The 17,703-nt window shown below is 39.4% G+C and overlaps 3 protein-coding genes across 3 annotated transcripts; 2 read left to right on the top strand and 1 right to left on the bottom strand.

Moving 5' to 3' along the window:
* Positions 1-676: 676 nt before the first annotated feature.
* dennd10 (DENN domain containing 10) lies at positions 677-4,150 on the top strand. Its single transcript, XM_078272944.1, has 10 exons — positions 677-839; positions 925-979; positions 1,334-1,530; positions 1,633-1,712; positions 1,815-1,963; positions 2,335-2,446; positions 2,549-2,649; positions 2,781-2,888; positions 2,994-3,088; positions 3,182-4,150. Exons 2-10 carry the CDS (start codon positions 934-936, stop codon positions 3,347-3,349), a joined length of 1,056 nt encoding a protein of 351 aa, XP_078129070.1. The 5' UTR covers positions 677-839; positions 925-933; the 3' UTR covers positions 3,350-4,150.
* Positions 4,151-4,966: 816 nt separating this feature from the next.
* sfxn4 (sideroflexin 4) lies at positions 4,967-9,923 on the bottom strand. Its single transcript, XM_078272946.1, has 14 exons — positions 9,748-9,923; positions 9,542-9,607; positions 9,401-9,457; positions 9,277-9,303; positions 7,659-7,713; positions 7,368-7,393; positions 7,233-7,286; positions 7,081-7,143; positions 6,875-6,943; positions 6,678-6,768; positions 5,936-6,051; positions 5,774-5,859; positions 5,580-5,697; positions 4,967-5,503 (listed from the first exon to the last, which is right to left on the bottom strand). Exons 1-14 carry the CDS (start codon positions 9,784-9,786, stop codon positions 5,426-5,428), a joined length of 945 nt encoding a protein of 314 aa, XP_078129072.1. The 5' UTR covers positions 9,787-9,923; the 3' UTR covers positions 4,967-5,425.
* Positions 9,924-10,402: 479 nt separating this feature from the next.
* Positions 10,403-17,687, top strand: prdx3 (peroxiredoxin 3). The gene is made up of 7 exons (XM_078272387.1): positions 10,403-10,511; positions 12,244-12,355; positions 12,886-13,027; positions 13,287-13,422; positions 13,663-13,766; positions 17,044-17,209; positions 17,518-17,687. Exons 1-7 carry the CDS (start codon positions 10,476-10,478, stop codon positions 17,566-17,568), a joined length of 747 nt encoding a protein of 248 aa, XP_078128513.1. The 5' UTR covers positions 10,403-10,475; the 3' UTR covers positions 17,569-17,687.
* Positions 17,688-17,703: the final 16 nt, after the last annotated feature.

Raw genomic sequence — 17,703 nt, 5'->3', positions numbered from 1 at the left:
TGATGTGTGACCATGGGTGTTAATTAAAAAGGATCAAATAAATAAAGTGTGGGGAAATAAGTTATTGAGAACTGTTCTGAATAGCCTAATCTTATATTATTTGATTTTGAACAAATAGTTCTACTGTAGCACGATAAAATGAATAACAGCGTCCCCCATAGACTCCCAAAACCTACAAACGGGGAGTTTCAACAAACCTGGCAGCTCTGGGTGTGTTTAAAGTTCCCGTATGAGCTCCACTGATGGCGTGTTCAAGTAATTTCATTAAATGTCAATTATATCAAACTATTTCCGCGTCATACTGCAGATTAGACTCAGTTTCATCAGATATTTGATATAAAGGATCGGGTTTAAAGAAACATGATCAGGACATCTGTACTTTTGACTCAGCGTGCTATTCAAATGAGAAATGCTTATAACATTACCAATGTGTAGTTAGATCATTATTTTATTGTAATCAGCGCACATTTCGTCTATCAGCTGATTTAGAAAATGGGACTGATCCAAATAGAAATTTAGGCAGCATCGTTTATTTGCATTTCTCAAGGTTTTTAAGTCCTGAATGTATAATGTTGTATAATCTCAGTAACCATGAACGCACCATAGCCGCTGAAGTATCACCAGCTGTGATTGGTTGTCTGCAGCGTGTCTCCTCCCGCACAATCCTCCTGTCCCGGAAGAAGGAAGAGAGATTTGGAGATTTCGCACAGAGAAAGAGAGAAGTCTGTTGACAGCAGAAATCACACCCAGGCCACTGACAAGTTTAAACACATTTTACTTTCTTTTTTAATCTATCCAGCATCGCATTCTGTTTTTTGGACGTAGCAGGAGCAATCAAGGTACTTCACAGTTGAATTACTGTCCAGAGAGGGAGCTGGTTTGGTGTTTTCTTTCCAGGTAACTTGTGGTTCTTAACTCTTTCAGGTATGGAATATGGCAGCAACTGAAACACAACTTATGTTAAGCGTCGGATTAATCGGTAAGTTTCAGTTCACAGGTCGTTTCTTTATTTTTTATTTATTTTCGGTTGGTTTTCAAGCGAAGTTGGCGCCTCAGTACATGTAGGAGAATCACATGATATCAGTGTGACCCAAATGTCACATCAGCAGGGCTCAATGTCCCTCATTGGTTAATAATTACTCCTGCATGTTCGGCTCTGTACATGGTCATGGATTGGTTCCTAAACGCATCCAATAACACTGACATCCCATGTGATAAAAGATTTGGTCCCAGGAAGCCCTGTCTGATATGATTTTTAACGTCTGCCCAATCTTCTAGTATGTTAAGATTCATATATGATGTTGACTTGTGGTTTTATTTTTCCTCTGCCCAGAGAAAGATGTGAATGGAGACACACTATGGGTATGGTGCTATCCCTCTGTGGGCTCAGACCTGAGGCAAGTCCTGCTCAGCAAGTGCTGTCTGACACAGGACAGCCGGGATTTCCACACCTTTGTGTTTGGTCAGTTCTGTCGCATCTGGTACTACATTACCACAGTGGAGGTGCAGGAACCTACAGCACTAAACAAGGTACAGTGTCCATTAAAATCCCCAACAAGGAACAATGAGAGTTCAGCATTTTTCATCTAATATTTGCGTTTTATTTTTGTCTCTATTTTCTCCCTTTTTAAGGTCACTCATTTTTCAATAGTTGTTACAGCAAAAGACTTCAACCCTGAGAAGTATGCTGCACTTAGTAGAATACTCTGCAGGTACAGTGTTCAGCTCAGATAACACTGTTTGTACACTTTTCTTTAAATAGTGTTTTTTTCATTCTTCTTCATTTGAGTGGTGTGTATTTGTTTCTTACCCAGGATGTACACCAAACATGGCAGTCCAGTGAAGATGATGGAGGCTTATGTCACCGTGCTCACCAAAGGAATTTGCCAGAGTGATGAAAACGGCTCATTTCTAATTAAGGATTATGATGTTCGGAAAGCGTACCTTGCTGGTTCAGTTAAAGGTAAGACACCACAGTCGGTAAGCAGGAACACTAACTTGTAGTTTGTTAGGTGTCATTTTGGTGACATGTCTGGTTTTCATGCAGCAATTCCTTTTGATCCAAGACAATTTTGTCTTTCATGAGACAATAAAAGCAACCTTAACCCTTGAAAAAAATTCTATTTGCACATGTAGGTAGCAGGTCATGTATGTGTTTTTAATCACTTGTTTGCATGATAAAGGTGATATCTTGAATCTAATGCTAAAAGAAAAGCAGAAAAACACAACTAAAATTGATTGTGGTTCATAAAGATTCACTTGAAACACAATCTACATTCCTTCAGAGTAAACGTGGGTCATCCAGTTTACGTCCATGTTTCTGTTCTATCTCAGATGTTGTGTCTCAGTTTGGTATGGAGACAATCATCCTGTATACCGCTCTCATGCTGAAGAAGAGGATCGTTGTCTATCACCCTCGGATTGAAGCACTGTTGGAGTTTACAAGGTGCATTTAGGACTTATTTCATTTGGCTTGAAACTTTAATTAACACCTTGTAGTGGAGAATATTATCATCAGCGGGTAACTTTTTTGTCTGTTTCCCCTTAGAGTTCTGCCGACTCTGACATGGCACAGGAAAGACTGGTCCATCCTGCACCCGTATGTGCACCTGACTGATACTGAGCTAGAGGATCTCAAGAAATGCCCTGGTGAGGCTGCCTCCTGCTTTATTTACTCTAATTTCTCCTCCTAGCGGTTGGCGATTAGCTACCATCTGCACCATCATCTCATGGCGGGGAAATAAATTATGTATGCATCAATGTGTTCGTTTTCCCCGCAGGATATGTAGCAGGATTTCTAGATCCGGAAGTAAGCAACAGATCAGACTTGTTTGATGTGTATGTGAACCTCCCAGACAGTGTCATCACAGTATCCCAGAGTGCCAAAGGTACAGTATGTTCAAAGAGAAAGCAGTATGTTTCTAAGAGCGCTTTGATTCTTGAGAGAGAAGGGCAGCATTTCCTTCAGACTGATGTTAGGTGTCTCACCACAGAGGCCATGGCTATGGGGAAGTTGCACAAGGACATTGGCCACCTTATTGTCCAGTCTGCAGAGGATGCTGAGAGGTCAGATAGTCAAGTCATTAAGGTGAGAATTCCCTCAGAGCACACGTCTGTATTCAGTCCACGCTTAAGAAATGTAGTCCTGAATCTAACATGACAACCGCTCATTAATTCACAGGATATTTCTATCAAGACTAAAGAGATCCTTGCCAACTTGGTGGTCCTGGCTGAGGAGTGTGAAGACTCTAAAATCACATTGGAAGGTTTAAAGCAGCATCATTTCCCTCCGGCGACAGAGAACTTCCTCTTTCATTTGGCAGCTGCCGAGCAGCTCTTACGGATATAGACCTGTTATCAGACACCGTGCTGCAGGATGACGTTACTGTCAACAGCATGCTGTTCTGTTTGTTGGGATAATTACTGTTGTCTGAAAGGCTTCTGCACACGTTCACTGAGTTATCATTAGAGTGTGCACAAGCCAATTGTTTCTCACAGTAATCTTCATGTGAGGTAGGAAGGTGTCCCCAGCACTGTTGTGCTGATATGTGACATAAGCAATGCCAGGATGTTTTACATTATAGCGTGAAAGGCTAGCCATAGGTTTGGCTATGTAAGGGATAATGTAGAGCGAGAGGGCCATTATTGCAAAGTAAAGCCCGACAAGGTGATGCAGGACCCGACATGAAAGGGTTTAAATTGCAAAAGTTGACCCGCTCATTCTACATTATCCCACTTATTACAAGGCTACTAATTATGACCCACGATTTTCATTTAAAAATGTTTTTTATTGATTTAAAAATGGTCTTCCAGAGTCTATGATCTGGACTGCGTCTATAGCAGCCGTCTGCTATTCAGAAATGAATAGAATGGCGTAATTGACCAATCAGAATTGAGTATTCATTGCCAAATAATCCCATGAAAAGACCAAAACCAACAATGAATTGATACTCATTATTTCTTAATACTATTATTATATCTTATTCCTTTGAGGTCCATTTTTGTCAAAAAAAACTTTTAAAAACACATGCACTATTGCACAGGTTGACATATTCCTTCATTACCATGGACATGGGTACTGTAGTTCATTTTGAGTCAGTTCTGCTGCCATAAATACTCACTCCAGCACCAAATGTGTATTAATCTGCAGCTGAAAATAGTCCACAGACAAATGCACTATTTACTCCTATTTTAGTAATGTTTGTTAAAAATGACAGTGTCCAGCTGTTTTAAGAAATGGCCTTGTTTTTAATGAAAGTATATATTTGTGGCTTATTTTTAAAGACTTGAGTCTTCAGTAGTAACCAGTAGGCTTTGAGCCGAGTGCCACAGACAGTAGAAGCGTATTTAAAGACAGACTAACTTGCTGTCGATTTTGGTCTTTTTGTGGGATTCTGTGACAATAACAAAAACATAAGACTATTCTAGCCTTGTCTTTAACAGTAGTTATGGACAATGGGGAGCTACAGTTTTTGGAGACAAATAAGCTGGTACTTTTCTCAGCTGGTACATCTGATAGTGCTTTCCACATGTTAGCTCCCACTCAACATACATACATCACAAATCTTATTCCTGGTTTGAAATATTGGGTACTCGTTGTGAAGAGTCTGACCCAGAGATAGATAGATAGATAGATAGATAGATAGATAGATAGATAGATATACACAGATATATATATATATATATATATATATAGATATACACACATATATATATATATATATATATACACATACATACATACACACACACACACACTTCAACAGCAGCTAAAATGGCTCAGATGTAACGAGCAGTTATTAATGAGTGATAGAAACTGCATTGTACGTGGTTATCAGATCACAACTGCAATAGGCATTGCACAACGTGTGGGTTTATTTTAGCAATGTCACATTTTGTATTTTACTAATGACTTAAGTACAAGCAAATTGTGTTGTGTTGTATGAGACTTTTTTTCCAAACAGTGTTTTATAAAAGTGATTCCACGTCCACATTGATTTTTATTGCATTATGTCTTACTGTTATTATTGATGTATAATTAGCGCTGTTGTTTTACAGGTGAGTGCATTTTCACTACATTGCCAAAAGGATGTTTTTTGTGCCTCAGTATTTCAGATAAGACACAGAGTGCAATACATATAAATGCTCATGTAACTTTGAAAACTAAACATATTTTCATGAATTGATGTAATATTTCCTATCTATGAAAACATAATATTCCAACTAAATAAATTTACTATCAAAAAGTAGCTTCTTGCTTGTTTTAATGTCAAACGGTGGAGAAAAAGCATTTCATCTTGGAGTCTGTTACATGCGTTGTACATTTCCAGCAGCATGATGTTAAAGAAGACATTTATTGTCATGCTATCCGGTAATGGCAACATATGTTGTGGTTGATTTTGTATCTGCTGCGTAAAACAGCTCCTCAGAGTCCTCTATGGTAGTATAACTGTCTGCCGTCCGCTGCAGCCTGCAGCTGCTCCTCCACGTTTTCCTTCCTTATCTGTAAAACAAAGTCAATGTCAGCCGGAGTTCATCACAAGGAAAATGTTACAGCACAGGAGGATGGAGAAGCTTACCGTTCCCAGCTGTGGAAAGAGACTGAATGAGACAGGGATCATCAAGCCCAGAACAAACGCAACGCTTATGTGACGGAGAGGAGCGGCCAGCAGAGTGTTCTTCTGGAAAAGTCTTGTTCTGCAGGGAAAAATCTATTTGGTAAAAGTCTGAAGATTTGTCCAGGTAAATAGAACTAAATGCAAAGCCGACTGACCTCTTTAAGAGCAAAACCAGGAGATTAGGAACAGCAGCGGTTGTACCAAACAGTGCTGCTCTTGACAGTGCAGTTTCCCTCACGGCCTGAACAAAAAGAAGTCACTGAAAGTGTTCCATGACAAGACTTTCATTTGCTCCTCTCTTTTTGTGTTGTTTTTACCTTTTCTCCCGCTGCTTTAGAGAGGCCGACAGGATTTCCATTGGAGTCAAACACTTGGATCCCCGTTTCTGACTCCTCACTTCTGACAATTAACACATTAAAGACGGCCAGAGCAGCTGGAGAGAGTCACACAACAGGTTAGTTTAAAAAGTTTTACCTGTTACTGGATCCTCACCAGCTGACTTCATATTAAATCAAAAGAAAAGGAAAATAAGCAAATGATGTTATGTAGCATTTTGTGTCTACCTTAGGGTGAATTTATAATGGACCTAATATCTACTACATGACATGAAAAATAAAGTATTCAGATTTATGATACAATACGATTTATGCTGCAGTATTTAAAGGACCAGTGTGTATTATTTAGTGGCATCTAGTGGTAAGGTTGCATATTGCAACCAACTGATTACCCCTTCCCTCACCCCTCCTATTCCAAACGTGCAATAGAACCTAGGGTGGCCTTCAGGTAACGTAAACATGCGAAAAGCCCTCTCTAGAGCCAGTGTTTTGGTTTGTCTGTTCTGGGCTGCTGTAGAAAACATGGCGGTGCAACAATGGCGGACCCGCTCCCTACATTGATATGAAGGGCTCATTCTAAGATAACACGATAAAACACCATCCTTAGTTTCAGGTGATTATACACTAATGAAAACATAATTATTAATATTATATTCCATTTCTGCCAATAAATCTCCCTAAATCCTACACACTGTTCTTTTAAGTTTCAGAGATCAATACTTACCTGACAGTGGGATCGGTAATATCGATCTAAAGAAGGTCTGGATTGGTGCGCTTCTTACACCAAGACGGTTAACGACAATTTGAGGAAGGGCCTAAAACAAACCCAAAAAAAAAAATGCTTTAAGAAGCAACATTTTTTTTTAAAACATTACAATCAACATGGCACACTCGCCACTGGTACAATCAGGTTACACACACCCCTGCACATGTTGCATAGGAAACTGCTCCAGAGATGAACAGAAGCTGCTTCAAAGACGCCGTCTTACTCTGGTGGTGAGAGATAAAAACGATAAAGTGAAGCAGAAACAGAGGGAGGACAGACTGAAGATGAATTAAGAATTCATATATATATATATATATATATACACACATACATACATACACACACACACACATACACACACCTGCTCTGATGAAGAATTTCTATTTGCATAGTTGAACCCAGCACTGTAACTCTGCAACAAAAACTGAAATAGTGCATTTTTATTATTATTATCAATGTACACTGTGTTGTAATATACTGTATTTTTAGAAATATGATGAATATTCTTCATACCTGCCAAAACAAAGCGGGTTTGACACTGCTGTGTGGCAAAAAGCTGGCAACCACCTGAAAAAGAAGATGTTTGTTTGTTGCACAACCATTATCAAAAACAAAGTGTCAGATTTTATTTATTGGATGACAACGTACCAGAGGTGCTGATATTGGAAAAAATGCTAGGAAGAAAATGATAGAAGTGAGGGCATCAGCATCTCTTTTTCAAATGAATTGTTTTAGTGATACAACGTGATGCACTGTATATGTGCAACTTTAAAAATATATATAGTTGAGATTTTTAAAGACTTCATTTACTATCATTATAGTTTCTATAAGAACAGTTTTAATATCTGTTGATGTTTGCATGATGCGAACGTACCAAGTTCTTTTTAATAATGGATAGAAACTATTACAATTTTGAAAAAGTGTAGTTATTAAATGTACCTGCAGGGCGGAACACTAGTGGAAGAACAGCACCAGAATCAGCGTGGACAGACGACTGTGAAGACAGAGCAGTCATCAAGACTTCTCACAAAAAAAGAAGCACATTAAACTCCTTCAAATCACAACATCTGGACACCACAGCCTCCAGAGGATAACACATCTGGACACATTCAAAGATATAAAACACATTGCTAGAAATTCATTCTTGATTAATAAAAAAAAAAATCTTTTTGTACAAGTGTTTAAAGCTCAATGCGTTTTTCCAAGAAGCCAAAATGACGACATGCATCCACACAACAAAATCAAACCCTGTTAGTTGAACAAACAGGCAGAGGGGCAGACCTAGTTTTATATACAGTCTATATGGGGCAGACATTACAGCGGTGGATGTTTCTGCAGAAATATATAAAAGTCCATTTAGATTTAATCAGAGACTAATTCTAAGTAGGGATGTAACGGTATGAAAATGTAACCTCACGGTTATAGTGACCAAAATGATCACGGTTTTCGGTATTATCGTGGTATTTTTAAAAGTGTGTTCAATATGTTCAGAAAGCACTGATAGGCCTACACAGGCTGAAATAGTTTCAAAAAGTGTAACAGTGTTTATTATATTACAAAAAATATAGGCAAACCCTTATCAAAAGTGCAACTTTTAACATCAAAGCCCATGCTTCGGACTTAGTCCTCTAAAGGCCCGGACACACCAAGCCGATAATCGGCCGTTGGACAGTCTGGCGAGGTCAGTGACTCGAGTCTGTTCGGTGTGTTCCGTCCGTCCGAGGGGCCGTCGTCCTTCATTTTGGCCAATTTCACATGTATAATCGGCGGGGCGGGCACTGCCTAGCATTTGGGCTCAAATGACCCATCTGATTGGTAGAGTGCTAACCCGGAAACGGGGAGCGGAATGAGCGTGACTAGAGTCTCTCAAAATCTGACGAAAATCTTTTAAACTGACCTTTGTCAATCTGAAATGAAGACAGATTCAGCAACTGCACGGCCTATTTCTCGCTTAAAATGTTTTCAGAAACACGTTTCGGTGAACTATTTTAGTACAATATGAGATCGCCATGACAGTCTGTCTTTGAATTTCCGGAGAATCAAGACCCACGTGACACGTTCGTCCAATCAGCTGCCGGTTTTCATTTTTGGACGACAATACGGATTAGCGCCGCCTGCTGTTATGGAGACGTATTACATCTCGTCTCTTTGGTGTGTTCTGAGGCTCTTTTTTGACCAACTCGGGGAGACTGATCAGTCCAACTGCCTTTTCTGCCAACGGTTGGCAGTCTGGTTGGTGTGTAAGCAGCTTTAGAGGGCTGATAAATGTCCTGAGCGCGGTCATCCCCTCCTTCCGCCATGATTCCAACTTCAAGAAATGCACGTTGTAGGCTACGCAGTGCGACTGCGCGGCAACTTCAGGAGACTCGGATAAAGCTGGGAAGGATTAAACACACGGTTTCCACACCGTGGTAATCCACCGTGATAATAATGATATTTTAAATGAAAGCGGTAATTGTTATCGTCAACATTTTTATCGTGGTTTACTGTTACACCGGTAATCGTTACATCCCTAATTCTATGTTATTAGCAGTGTTGTGTTTCTTGCAAGACTTACAAGTGAGAGGGCCAGTGCTTGTCCATCCTGGAAGAAATAGAACAAACAGATTTAAATAACTCTGCCACAGGTTCATAAAGCTGCCTGACCACTGTGCAGTTAAGATTCTTAAACATAATCTGACCTTTATATTTAAGTTCTCTCCACCTCCAAGAAGACTGTGGGCCTCCTGTATTTCAGCCTGAAGAGAGCAGTATCAAAAGTTATACATCATTTATTTTCTAATCATCTCACCCTCACAGAATAAGATCACTGCTATACTTACATCAGAGGAAAGCAGGCGAGTTGGATCAAGAAGATTAACCCAGATCTGTAGTCGACTGAAGAGAGACTGAAACAGAGGAAAGGAACAGTTCAACATGTACCAAAAATCTAAGAGGAACTTACATGTAAACACGATTTCATTGGAACTGACTGAATAAATCACAGATGATGCTCTGCATGTTAAAACAGTGCTGTGTGCACAGTCACCTGTCCCTGGCTTTTCCAATACAGCAGATTAGGATCCATTAGAGCAACGAGTACATTTACTTGTCATAAATTAAATAACTTACAACAACACTATTACTGTACACATTTCCCCAGCAGCAGCTATTTCGTGCTTTTGAGGTCAAGTTCTAGTTAGAAATTGACTTCCTCCTTCAACCACGTGTTCAGCTGTGGGCGGGTTTGTGCTACATTCAGGTACATCTAAGATATTGGAGGTTATACCTCTGTCATGTCCAAGTTGCAATTGTGTTAGTCTTTGGTTATTGAGAAAGAGCACACGGGCCGTGTTCACGCTAAACAAATAACACACAGTTTCCCAATAACTGTTGCTTAAAAAACAACAACCAATTAATCACTAACCAGGCATCTAAAAATGACTAAAGGGATTTTTGAGTCACATTTATGTGTATATTATTTTTTCATTGCTCAGAAAAAAATAATGTTTTTGTTTTTTTGAACCGCTATTTCCTAGGTCGAGTTTATTGAAGCTCGACTAACGCCTGTTTCCAACGCCTGAGGAGTTCACGAGCACGTATAGGCATATGATAGCTTTTTAGGGCATCTTGTGTACCAGAAACATGCCGTTTTTGGTGCAGAATATCATACAAATAATTTTATATTTTATACAGGTGGCGCTACTGGAAGCACGTGCGTAAATGACGCAATAACCTGCTCAAACCTCTAACCGCCCTCCTCTGTCATAATCCAAAATGGCAGCCACCATCGGAAGACTACTCAGGACCTCTGTAAGTGCAACATAACATCACATTTGATATCGACACTCTTTCTCCTTACTTTGGTATGAAAGAATCAGTAATGAACTACTGTCGGTAGCAGGTAATGATGAATAATCTACCTCTGCACCGAGGCGCTGTTATGATATGTGTGTCGCACATTTAATCCTCCAGTCCGGTGACAAACCTCTGGTCCGCGGTCGCTGTTTTAGACCAATATGGTTCACAACAAATATTCAATTCATTAAAAGCTATTAGCAGAGTAAATAAGGGTTTCATTCTAAACTTCTAACAAAACAACAACAAATAGCTTTGCTTGGTAGGTTACTATATGTTATATTGACCATTTGATACATTGTGCTACTGTAAAAAGTCCTAACGTTTCCATATTTCTGCTGTCTGACCCTTTTCAAACTGCACATGTGCTATGTCAAAGCGGGAAAAGCACCAGTGTAATTGAATGCATTAATAATGGTGTCTCTGTTATTCAAATGTTACAGTAAGCCAGTTAGCAAGGACACATCATGTTTTGTGTGACGTTTTTTGTCAGTTTATTTTAGAGTAACCGTAAAATCTTTAAACTTGAACAATATCCTTCAGCCAGCCATCATTATTATCAACTATAACTGTGCCTTTTTTGCTTTAACATGTCAAAATGTGTACTGTGAAAAAAGTATTTATGGCATGTGTGCAGCGTCCTTTAGTAGGCATGTCTTTTTGTCATGAGGGATACTACAGGTGTTCATGTGGAAGTTAACACAATAGCAGTGTAAAATATAACACGTAGTATTTCATATAGCTCATATTTAGCTTAAAAAACATACAAAGACAGGGCTGTAGGCCATGAGCAATATTGACAAGACAAACATTTCTTGCAGACTTAAACTTTGATAGGTGGAAGACTTAATATAGTTACCAATACAATAGGCCTTTTTTTATTTACATGCATTGTGATATGCATTTTTGCAGGATCCTTGTATTGTGCATGCTTACTGGGACACTTGAATAGAACGGAGCCATAACATTATAAGCAACACCTGTGCTTTTCTGACTATGACAAGAAAAGAAAAAAAATACCTGCTGTGAAAAATTTCAAACACAAAGTTAGCTAAATGATCAAGGAAGTTAGCACACTAGTAACTAACCTGTCAACACTCAACAGAAACATATCCTTTTTTTGTGTACACAACTACTGGTATATATACTTTATTTTTAATTTTTTATTCCACAACATAAAATCCGCATCAGACCTGTAGACCTATTTTTAGTGTGCTTGTCTTCACTCCTGTTAGTAACAGCGAGTAGTGTTGTCACAGCAGGTATTCTGCTCTTGGCAGCTGATGGAAAACCACCTGCTGTGATGTCACTGTTTGGGGTGTGGTCACAAGTCCTCCATGGCTGACTTTTAAAGCCAAGAGGTGCTGGCACACCAAGCAGACAGCAAAGAACTAGTGGTGATGAGGCCTCCCTTCGCCTGTGTCTTGAGCACAAAGTTGCACTTGAACACACCGCAAAGACAACATTCGATGGCCAACTAGCAAAACAAATAGAGGAAGGACAAATTCAACAGTTTCACTGTTTTACTATATATTTAGACCTCATGTTGAGGACACACAACATGGCTGGTTTAACCTTTAAACATAAGTGTTGTCAATTTGCTAACCAAAATAGCGTAGGATTTTTTTTCAGTGTATTTGAAGATTATTCATGTTGAATTTCTGTCTTCTTTTTTTTTTTTTTTAAGGCAAGGGTTGCAGCAGGAGGGTTGGAAGTGAGAGCAGCCTGTCAACATGGATCATCTGGGGCTGCAAGAATCCTCACGGCTCCTCCACTTCAGAGAGCCTGCTTCTCTACCAGTATGTACAAAACCAAAGTCAGAGAAAATAGTCGAATTTTGATAAGATGGCTAGAGCATAAACGATTAATTGGTTGACTTAAAAATTCTGCAACAATTTTAATGACCAAGTCATTTCATCAGTTAATTGAGAAAACTGTGTGATTTTCTCAAAACAGTTTGTGTATTTTGTCAGTTCTATCAGCAGAACGTGTATTGTTTGGTGGTGTGGTTGTAAAAGCTCAATATCACAATACTACAGTATATATTTTTTTATTGAAATATATTACAATAAGGCAACTACATGCATCATAAAATATCCAAGTTGTTGAAAAAGTATTTTCACATTGATTGCATGCCCTGGCCTTTACAGTATCACTGTAAATAGCTTGCATGTTTCATTAATGTTATCTTCACTTTAGATGTAAAGTGAGATTGTTTGTTTAGAGATGATTCCAGTATGATGTCTATGTACCGTAGTCTGTAAGTTACCTTGGCTTTACTGAGAAAAGAGTATGAATGAATAACTTGGGTTTGTCTTTTCTACATCAGGCACCTCCAGATGGAGCCCTGCTGTCACTCAGCCTGCTCCAGCTTTTAAGGCCACAGCTGTCCACAATGGGGAGTTCAAGGAGATGAGCCTCGCTGATTTCAAAGGCAAATACCTGGTCCTCTTCTTCTACCCACTGGATTTGTGAGTATTTGTGACCTGCATAAAGAGAACAACATGATGGCTTTCCCTACCTTTTGATAAAAATGCACATTGAGTAATGTAAAATGTTTAAGTACCTCTACTGATGACCATCACAACTCTGATCAAGGCACACAGGCCCCAGCCCTCCCATCACTTTGTGCTTTGTAACTGTTGAATGGTTATTATATTCTATATATTATTTTAGTAGACATTTTACTCACCAAGCCTTTTATTTCTCTCTGTGCTTGTCATATTGCAGCACCTTTGTGTGTCCAACAGAGATCATCTCATTCAGTGACAAGGCCAGTGAGTTCCATGACATAAACTGTGAGGTGGTGGGTGTGTCTGTGGACTCTCACTTCACCCACCTGGCATGGATCAACACGCCCCGCAAGGTACCCCCCCCTTTCTCTCCCCCTCCCCTCCTCTTCATTCACTATCTACTCAGTAACTGGCGCAAAGTTCAATTTTTTTTTTGTATTATTCCTCCTTTTGATGTGTGCCATAAAGGAGCTTTTAGTAAATGACTGACCTGTGAAGACTGTATGTCTGAAAGACAGTATTGTTAACAGTATTAGCAGCAGTAATTGTGTCAGCGTAAATCTAACAGGTATTGTTTCATGGTGTTTTGTCAGACTGGAGGCTTGGGCAAGATCCACATCCCCCTGCTGTCTGACCTCACCAAGCAGATCTCTAGAGACTATGGCGTGCTGCTGGAGGGTCCCGGCATTGCACTGAGGTAGGGTCATCATGTGCTCTGTGTGATCTAGTCACACCTGCCATTACAGAACATGGAAATGTCACTATTTTACTCTCTTTTTTTTAAATATTAAAATTTCATTTCCAACAACATTTCTAGGGATATCATTGTCTTGACTATGGTTATTAAAAAAATGCAGTGAAGAAACAAAGAAAAGACAAACCAGTAGAGATGTGGACAGGTGTGCTAAGAACACTAAAGTCTTAACTAGTGTTGTTGTTACAACCACCATTACTGATGCTGTTATTGCTCGTATGGCTAACATCATTTTCAATTGCCCTTACTTGTAATAGAGACATTTTAGATATTCTTGGTATTTTTTTTATATGGTATCATGTTTTTGCAAAACTGTTTTTTTTCACAATATCAATGCAGAGTGTAATAATCATATACTCACACCCACAGTTTGTTTTGCACCGTCTCCTATGTATTTGTTGTTGAGTTTGATGTATTTTAAAGTGCCAATATGTAACTTTCAGTTTGTGTTGATTCTAGCGGCCCCTTTGGACAAAAGCAGTAGTGTTTTTACCACACCTACTGACGTAAAGCTCTTTTCTTTACGGTGCTGTATTGCCCACTGTAGAATACTGTGTTAGTGTTACCGAGAGGTCATATAGTCGCGATGAATATTTTGCTCAGACAGAAAGTCATTCATTTATAATAAGAGAATACGTTACAGATGCATCGTTGCATACTTAGCCTGGATGTCTCGTAAGCAAAACCAGATATCACTGTCACTGGGTCACGAGCCAGAGATTATAGTTTATTGTAGCAACCAACGTAGTAATAACTTACATTAATATAGCGCATTTCATGAAACCCACGGACGCTTTACCCAACTACAGGGGGACAAGGGAAAAGAAAATAATAGGCCAACATAAACACAGACTAAAAGAAATAAAATGCCCGCGCTAAATGGAAGGTGGACGTAGGTAGGTGCATTGTAAAGTTCTTTTTATGAATGAAATGGACATATTACATACCTGTTGTTGTTGTTGTATGCCAATTCTGGGACGTTTTTGAATCATTTACAATCCCGTCATTGCGTCTCCATCAGTTGAAAGCCCGACTGAGATTGAATCTGTTTCACTCGTTGTCTTTCACGTACCCTTTTAGCTTTTAGTTGTTGTCACTTTATGAGGTTTTTTAACATTAATATGAGTTCCCCCAGCCTGCCTATGGTCCCCCAGTGGCTAGAAATGGCGATAGGTGTAAACTGAGCCCTGGGTATCCTGCTCTGCCTTTGAGAAAATGAAAGCTCAGATGGGCCAATCTGGAATCTCCTCCTTATGAGGTCATAAAGAGGAAGGTTACCTCCCCTCTGCTCTGCCCGCCCAGAGAATTTGGTCCACCCATGAGAAAGAGACATCATGGCTTTCAAACGAGCAAAGTGGCATTTGGTCAAGGCCACACCCCCACCCTCCACCTTGCTCCCCCCTCGCTCCTCCTCAATAGCTACAGACACAGAAATGGCACATCCTGAGGAAAGCTCATTGTGGGACTGGCTCTAGTGGCTGTAATTCTGCACCAAGGCTGAATTTCTGGAAAAAGACTTCAGATACAGTCTTAGGGGACCACTAAGGCCTATATAAAAGAGACTTCAGATACAGTATTAGGAGACCACTAAGGTCTATATAAAAGAGACTTCAGATACAGTATTAGGAGACCACTAAGGTCTATATAAAAGAGACTTCAGATACAGTATCAGGGGACCACTAAGGTCTATAAAAAAGAGACTTCAGATACAGTATTAGGGGACCACTAAGGTCTATATAAAAGAGACTTCAGATACAGTATTAGGGAGACCACTAAGGTCTATATAAAGAGACTTCAGATACAGTATTAGGGGACCACTAAGGTCTATATAAAAGAGACTTCAGATACAGTATTAGGGGACCACTAAGGTCTATATAAAAGAGACTTCAGATACAGTATTAGGAGACCACTAAGGTCTATATAAAAGAGACTTCAGATACAGTATTAGGAGACCACTAAGGTCTATATAAAAGAGACTTCAGATACAGTATTAGGAGACCACTAAGGTCTATATAAAAGAGACTTCAGATACAGTATTACGGGACCACTAAGGCCTATATAAAAGAGACTTCAGATATAGTATTAGGGGACCACTAAGGTCTATATATAAAAGACTTCAGATATAGTATCAGGGGACCACTAAGATCTATATAAAAGACTTCAGATACAGTATTAGGAGACCACTAAGGTTTATATGAAAGAGACTTCAGATACAGTATCAGGGGACCACTAAGATCTATATAAAAGACTTCAGATACAGTATTAGGAGACCACTAAGGTCTATATAAAAGACTTCAGATACAGTATCAGGGGACCACTAAGATCTATAAAAGCATCCAAAAAGCACCATGTCATGGGACCTTTAAAACTATACAAAAATAGCGTTCTCTTCACTGTTAGTCTCGTTTCCTGTTACAAGTCATTTATGATTATCAGATGAAAATGACAGTTTCAGAAACATTAAAAAGTTACATATAGTCACTTTAAAAGCCCATCTAGGGACGGCATTGCAAATTAGCTTTGGCTATAAATGCTGTGGTGTGTGGCATTGGTTTATGCTACATACTTATACATCCCCATATAAATAAAGCGGTACATACTGTATGTTGGAGCCATTACACCACTTTGTTTTGTTTATATAGGCTACCATGTTGGTTATGCCAATTAATATGCAGTTTTATGTTTGAGCACTGGGTATTGCATTGCCTTTGGGAAGGCATAAAGGTAATCAGCCGCCGGTACACAGGTTTGTGGGAAAACGGGGAAAGCAGACAGCTTTTCACCATGTCAGTCGTGTCAGGTTGACGTGTCTTTCATTTGTTTGATAAGGAAAATGAATGGAACTAATCCAGAAATGAAATGGACTATAATGCTTGTGCGACGGTGAGCAGGCCGTTAAGGAAAATAAATGGGTCACCGCACCGAAATGCAAACAAATTGTGGACATTGATTATTGGCACGCAGAACACACGTCCAAGCAAGTTCTCCCCTGATCCCACCCTAATGTAGGAGTTGATAAAAGACTCTACACTGTATGTCTACTGAATAATAAGAGATGGCTGATTTTGGAAGGACCTGACCCATTCAAATGACATGGAGATCACAATTCAACTGGCTGATTTAGTGTTTTAATGTTATAAAGAGAACTTCATAAGTGTTGTTTAAAAAGAAATGAAAAGATGCTTGATAATGAATATATTTATTTGTTATTGTGCTTCAGGGGCTTGTTTGTCATTGATCCCAACGGTGTGGTGAGACACATGAGTGTGAACGACCTTCCGGTGGGCCGTTGTGTTGAAGAGACGCTTCGCTTGGTGAAGGCCTTCCAGTTTGTGGAGACCCACGGTGAGGTGTGTCCGGCCAGCTGGACCCCCGAGTCCCCAACGGTGAGTTCCTTTTAACCTGATACCATCTGCAACGGCTCCCCAAAAAGAGTTTCTCAAACACTAAATGCTTTTCAACCCACTCAGTACTGAAACTGAAGTGTTCTTGTCTATTTCTGTTGCAGACTTAGATTTTGCCAACTGTCTTTTTAGTCACTCATGTTTTTACTAGTAGTGTGTGTGTTCAGGATCTGTCATGTGAAGAAGCTGCTGGGCTTTAAAATGGGTATTAGGTACGTCAGTCTTCTGCGAGACAGCCGCAGCGGAAACTAGTTTGTAAAGTTCATTCTGTGGAACTGTTTAATTTTCAGATCAAACCAACACCAGAAGGATCCAAGGAGTACTTTGAAAAAGTCAACTGAAGAAGGCAAAGTTCACAACTGGTACACCTAAAAATAAATGTACACTTAGTTTACAGTTTGTAAGTTGTATTTACTCATGCACAGCTAAATACACTAATAATAAATATATTCTTCATAAATTGCAGCTTTGTTTTG

The sequence above is a fragment of the Sander vitreus genome, chromosome 17 (assembly GCF_031162955.1).
Source record: "Sander vitreus isolate 19-12246 chromosome 17, sanVit1, whole genome shotgun sequence".
NCBI lineage: Eukaryota > Metazoa > Chordata > Actinopteri > Perciformes > Percidae > Sander > Sander vitreus.
The sequence above is the reverse complement of the archived record's forward strand: the minus strand, read 5'-3'. Positions and strand labels throughout refer to the sequence as shown.

Bases quoted from the DNA above. Each gene is read 5' to 3' on its own strand.
- sfxn4 (XM_078272946.1), bottom strand. From the start codon at position 9,786: ATGGATCCTAATCTGCTGTATTGGAAAAGCCAGGGACAG. The intron at 7,144-7,232 runs GTATGAAGAATA...GCACTATTTCAG, and splicing joins AACCCGCTTTGTTTTGGCAG to TTTTTGTTGCAGAGTTACAG. The intron at 5,698-5,773 runs GTCAGTCGGCTT...TTTTCCCTGCAG, and splicing joins CTGGTTTTGCTCTTAAAGAG to AACAAGACTTTTCCAGAAGA.
- dennd10 (XM_078272944.1), top strand. From the start codon at position 934: ATGGCAGCAACTGAAACACAACTTATGTTAAGCGTCGGATTAATCG. The intron at 1,713-1,814 runs GTACAGTGTTCA...TTTCTTACCCAG, and splicing joins CTTAGTAGAATACTCTGCAG to GATGTACACCAAACATGGCA. The intron at 1,964-2,334 runs GTAAGACACCAC...GTTCTATCTCAG, and splicing joins CCTTGCTGGTTCAGTTAAAG to ATGTTGTGTCTCAGTTTGGT.
- prdx3 (XM_078272387.1), top strand. From the start codon at position 10,476: ATGGCAGCCACCATCGGAAGACTACTCAGGACCTCT. The intron at 13,028-13,286 runs GTGAGTATTTGT...GTCATATTGCAG, and splicing joins TTCTTCTACCCACTGGATTT to CACCTTTGTGTGTCCAACAG. The intron at 17,210-17,517 runs GTGAGTTCCTTT...TTTAATTTTCAG, and splicing joins GGACCCCCGAGTCCCCAACG to ATCAAACCAACACCAGAAGG.